Below are 5,167 nucleotides of genomic sequence, written 5' to 3'. Positions count from 1 at the left end.
CACTGCTTCCTTTCCCAATTAACGTGTATGTCTCTAGAGAGCAGAACTCATGCCCCATGTTCCGGTGGTGCCCACTCCCACCCCAGTACTGGAACAGAGATGGTTTGGTCAAAAGGTAACTGCTGATGGAGGTTACTTAAAATGCTTTGGTTTCACAATGAACACTCAGTAGCTTACACGAGGAAAAATAAACACACGGAAAAGTAATTTTTAACAGGCTATTTAATAGGTAATTTTTAAATTATTTAATAGGTTACAGCTACAGTATCAAATTTTAATTGTATGTATGTATAAATATAGTTATAGACCATAAATATCCAAGTCAAAACATTCTCTAGGCAGATGCTGCCCCCTCCCCAAAAAAAGTCTTTGCAACTAAATAAACTAACAGCTTTAAGTAATACTGAAGAAAAAAACATGCTGAGGTAATTTTTCATCTAAAGTGACTATAGCCTATATTAAAACATTCTTCTAGTAAGAGTTCAAGTAGTTATGAAACCCTTGCCTCAAAATTCCAAAATGCAACTTTATTAGCAAATGAAGCAAAAAATAGTTTAATGATAAATAAGTAAAATAAATAAGATTATTCCTGCTGAAATTCAATCATGACAGTATTATTTCTTTTTTATATATTTGTGGAGTTTTGTTGATAGCCTAGCCTTTTAATAATTGAAAACAACATAATTCATGAAGCCCGTCTCAGAATATACCTATTACTCTAACACCATATATATATAGATAGATAATATCTATATAGCAGATGAAGTTATGCATATGTATGTAAATGGGATTTTCATTCTGGATGAACAATCTGTTCTTTTTGAAAAATACATGTATGTATCTCAATTATGAAAACATGCTTAATCTCTCTTAAAAGATCACTCTTACACAATATACACTGAGTATAAGAAAGGACATTTTACAGATTTTAGAAACTTCTTTAAAAATATTCATTTTCTTATCAACAGTTATATTAGAATATTCATCTTACCAAGTTTTAATTACAGCAGTTTAAAAAATCTATCACTTTTTAAATTATTCTGAGTTATGCAAAATCCCCATGCTTGTTTTTCTTCACTGCAAGAATTTCACTGGCACCAAGTAACACATCAAATTTTTTCAAAGTATATCACTTCCCAGGTTAAGGCTCATTGGAACACACTTAGTAAAAGGTCTTCTGAACAAAAACAATACATCTTAACTCAAAAGAAATTTTCAAATTAGTTTATATTTTGTAGTGACCTATGAAATTAACATTCACTATCACATTCAGTGTTCTCAAAATAAAAGTTTTACTCGTAACAAAATAATATACATAAACAAAAGATCACACACTGTTCCGTCATTGTCCCCCAAAGTAGAAACAAACGTGGAGTGTATTCTGTTTTTCAGCCCCTGACCATAATCCATAATCATGTGTCAGCTCCTCTTACACTGGGCAGCAACCTTCAGCAAAAATACTAGAACAAGTCTCTAAACAAAACCAAAATGTATAAAGAATTGATTCCCCATGTTCAAAGCTCCTCCATTCTTGTTTTAAAATAAAAAGTGGATTTTTAATGTTCTCGAGTCCCAAACAACAACTTCTGGCAAACCTCCGACAAAAATTCATGCATCCATCTTCATTTCCAAGAGCATTCAAAAGCAACTGAGAGTTCCTTCACATTCTTCCCCATTACAAGGCAGTCTCTCCTCTAATTGATGAAATTTGCACCTAATGGGAAATCTTCCTTTGAAAGGAGTCTCCTCATTCGAACGCTTCTTAAGTCAAGTTCCTGAGCGGAGGAGTTTGGCTATCAGATTCACAAGTTTCTGCCGGAAATTCAGTTTGTCTCCAATTCTCCTCAACTGAATGGCACACTCAACTTCAGGATCTGAAAAGGAAAGCAAAATATCAAAGTTACACTGACATTGCAAACTGCAACCAGCAAGAGTTAATATGCCCATTCCAAGGACAAGTTGAGTATTTATGCCATAAAGCATTATCTTAACTTCATATACACTTGTTTTCTGAATGTAAAGAAAGAAAAGCAACTTATACACACACGACATACACTAACATATAGTGACTCATAAACAACAGAAATAATTAAACAAAAATAAAGACATTTAACTTGTGATTTTTTTTTTGAGCATCCTGGATGAAGTAATGTTATCTTACTTTCAAATATAGACATTTATGTCATACACCACAAAGAGTGAGTGAGTTTCACAGCCTCAGGTGATCTCATCCTTTTCTTTCTCACTTAAGATTGGCTAGGGAAAGAAAAGTTAAATTCTTTTATGTTATTTTCAAGTACAGCTCATTTTGTAAATGGCAATAATTCATAGTTCAGATTGTGCCCTCATATAATTATTTAAACAACTCTTTCAAGTTTTCTCATGAAAGACTCATAACAGCTTATTCTAAAATTAAGTCCCTATTTTCTAAAATAACTTAACATTTTAAAACAAGTTCTTCCCACTCTGTACCAATCCACTGCCTCTATGGAAATGAGTGAAGCAAAAAACAAATAATGTTTAGTTCACATGTTTACTATTTTTTAAGATTAAGATACTGTAATAAACTGAATATAAGGTAAAAGTAATATTTATAATCTAATTTCTAAGTAAACTTTTAAAGTAAGTGAAATCAACACCAAACCAATACTGACCATAATTACGATTTTCTTGGATAGTTCAAAAAGCAATTCAGCTTCTTTTTCGTCCATTTCAATATCATGTTCATGATCACTAAAAACCATTATGACTACAAATTAAAAACTGATTTACTTTGTAAACAGTCCCTGCAAATTCCCTATTTAGGCTCAAAATAACCAAATTCTCTTTTTACAAGAGCTGGGTATTTAGTTAGAAATACTAACACAATGCTAAAAAAACAATTATCGTTCAGCCTACCGTTTTGAAAGACCTGAATTGTAACAAAAAATTATCCCTTTCATCAAAAAAAAAAAAAAAAGAAAATGGCACCTAGTTGTTTCCTTAATCTTTTTATTACATCTATAAATGTATCAATTAAAAACATAACTATGTGTGGTGATGGATGTTAACTAAAGTTGTTACAGTAATAATGTCACAATTGATACATATATCAAATCACTATGCTGTACACCTAAAACTAAGACAGTGTTCTACCTCACTTACATCTCAATTTTTTTGTCTTACCATCTAATCAAGTTTAAGAGGGACCTTTTTGCTGTCCCTTATTAAGGGGGGCCAAGTTGGACCGTGAAGGTTATGCAATTCTTGCAACACAGCCAGAACTCTTGGACATCACAAAAGATGGACAAAGCTTCTTCCCTCCGAAGCAGGAGCCAGAGAGCAGCATTGTGCCAACTTAGCCACGGCCACACTGGCTATGCACCACTGCCTTTGCACGCCCCAGGGGCTCCATAAAATTAAGTGTAAAAGGGGCCCAACACTGTCTGATGCAACAGCAGTGTGACCCACACGGATTTCCAGCCCACGGTCTTACTTCCTTGCTACTGCTCCTTAGCAGATGTCTGCCTTATTTGATAAGATTTATAAAAGCGGGGAGGAGGAGAGCTGACCTGAAGTTACTTAATGGGGCTACATGGATGGGGAAGGGCGGAGGAAGGGATGGATTAAACAACACTGTGGACCATCTCCTGTTTTTCTCTATGGCATTTCTGTGACTAATACCGACTGTTAAAATGTTATGCTTTTAACGAAGAAGCCAGGCCTTCCAGGCTTCTGACGTCGTTGGTCCTTTCGGGGCTTCCTTAGCCCTCCATCCGTCCTTTGCAGAACTGTGATGGCATCAAGCGTTATTGTTGGTGCTGGGGCTGGGGACAGCGGTCAGACACACAGAAGGGTCCTCAAAAGGTGCTGGACCCCGGAGGAAAAGGGCCTGTCTCCGGAAGCGCTGAGCGCCAGCGGCGCCCCCGGGCCGTGACAATGACTTTCTCCGCGTGGCCCCGGGGAGGGCGAGCGCGGACGGAAGGCAGGCGAAGGAGAGGAGGCTTTCGGCCGCCGCTCAAACGCAGCAGCATCCCCATCGCAAGGCTCACCCCTTCCCTCGCCATCCCCACCGCCCCGGGTTAAACCCGCGAATAGCGTCCCGGAGGCGCCCCTAAAGCACGTGCCAGGGCGCGGGTCCCGCCGGGCTCTTAGGCCCCGGGGGCGACGGGCTGCCCCTGCCAGACCGAGACCGCGACCCAGACCCCCTTCCCGGCCAGGATCTCCGCGGGCCCCAGCTCTCCTTACCTGCCGGGACCCGCGTGGGGCTCGGCTGGGCGCTCCTACGAGCCCTCCTTCCAGGCATCTCTGCAGACGGCCGTCGGCAGACCGGGGCAACTCAGCGATGCAACCCGAGCACCTCGGGTCTGCAGGACGCGGGCTGCGAGGGGAGAACGGGCAGGAGACGACGGTCTGCACAGAGCAGGAAAAAACTGAACCGGCGCCTGCAAGAACCTCGCAGCTCTGCGATCGCTGCAGCGCGCGCTCGGGTCGTATGGGGACTTCCCGGTGACGTAGCGAAACCCACGGCGGGCCCCGCCCATGCCCCGCCCCGCCCTGGGCCCGCAACGCCCCCGGCCCCGCCCCCGGCTCGGGCCCGGCGCCGCCAGGGCGGGGACCCAGGCGGCGTGGGGCGAGCCGGGCGCAGCGGGGGAGGGAGCCTGACCCGGCCCCGCAGCTACTTCCTGGACCGAGGACTTGGCTGCAGGCGTGGCTGGGTCTCTGAGCTGCGAGCCGGGAAGGGTTGTCCTCGCGAACGGCTGGAGATGGGGAGGCCTGGAGCGTCATCCCTATCATAAACGGGCAGTCGCAGACTCTCGTAAACAAACCCCTGAAGGGTTCGGGAAAGGACAGTATTCAAACTCGAGGAGTCCGGGACGTTTTCAGGGAAAAATGAGAACACTTAATTACAGTAGAGAAGCTGCCGGAAGCTTAAATGAAACTGAAACTGGTTGGGAAGCTCACTGCCAACTGAAAGCCTGGAGCAAGAGAGGAAACCCTGTTTGGGTTTGGAAAATGCGTTGAGGGGGTGGGGGGAAGGAAAGCGGGTGAAGGGAAGTGGCTGTTCTCTGCCGCCGGGTGAGGACAGTGGTTCTAAAAGCAGAGTGTATTCCCTACGGGTCGGTCTCATACCTCCTTCCAGACGCTTTAATAAAACAACACCAAAAAATAGTAGGTCATCATGTAG

At 42.6% G+C, this 5,167-nt stretch overlaps 1 protein-coding gene across 1 annotated transcript; it reads right to left on the bottom strand.

Annotated features, from left to right (window-relative positions):
* Positions 1–204: 204 nt before the first annotated feature.
* PMAIP1 (phorbol-12-myristate-13-acetate-induced protein 1) lies at positions 205–4,368 on the bottom strand. Its single transcript, XM_069569293.1, has 2 exons — positions 4,228–4,368; positions 205–1,874 (listed from the first exon to the last, which is right to left on the bottom strand). The coding sequence occupies exons 1-2, from the start codon at positions 4,283–4,285 to the stop codon at positions 1,768–1,770; spliced, it is 165 nt and encodes a 54-aa protein (XP_069425394.1). The 5' UTR covers positions 4,286–4,368; the 3' UTR covers positions 205–1,767.
* Between the last annotated feature and the right edge of the window lie 799 nt (positions 4,369–5,167).

The sequence above is a fragment of the Ovis canadensis genome, chromosome 23 (genome assembly GCF_042477335.2).
Source record: "Ovis canadensis isolate MfBH-ARS-UI-01 breed Bighorn chromosome 23, ARS-UI_OviCan_v2, whole genome shotgun sequence".
Classification (NCBI taxonomy): domain Eukaryota; kingdom Metazoa; phylum Chordata; class Mammalia; order Artiodactyla; family Bovidae; genus Ovis; species Ovis canadensis.
The sequence above is the reverse complement of the archived record's forward strand: the minus strand, read 5'-3'. Positions and strand labels throughout refer to the sequence as shown.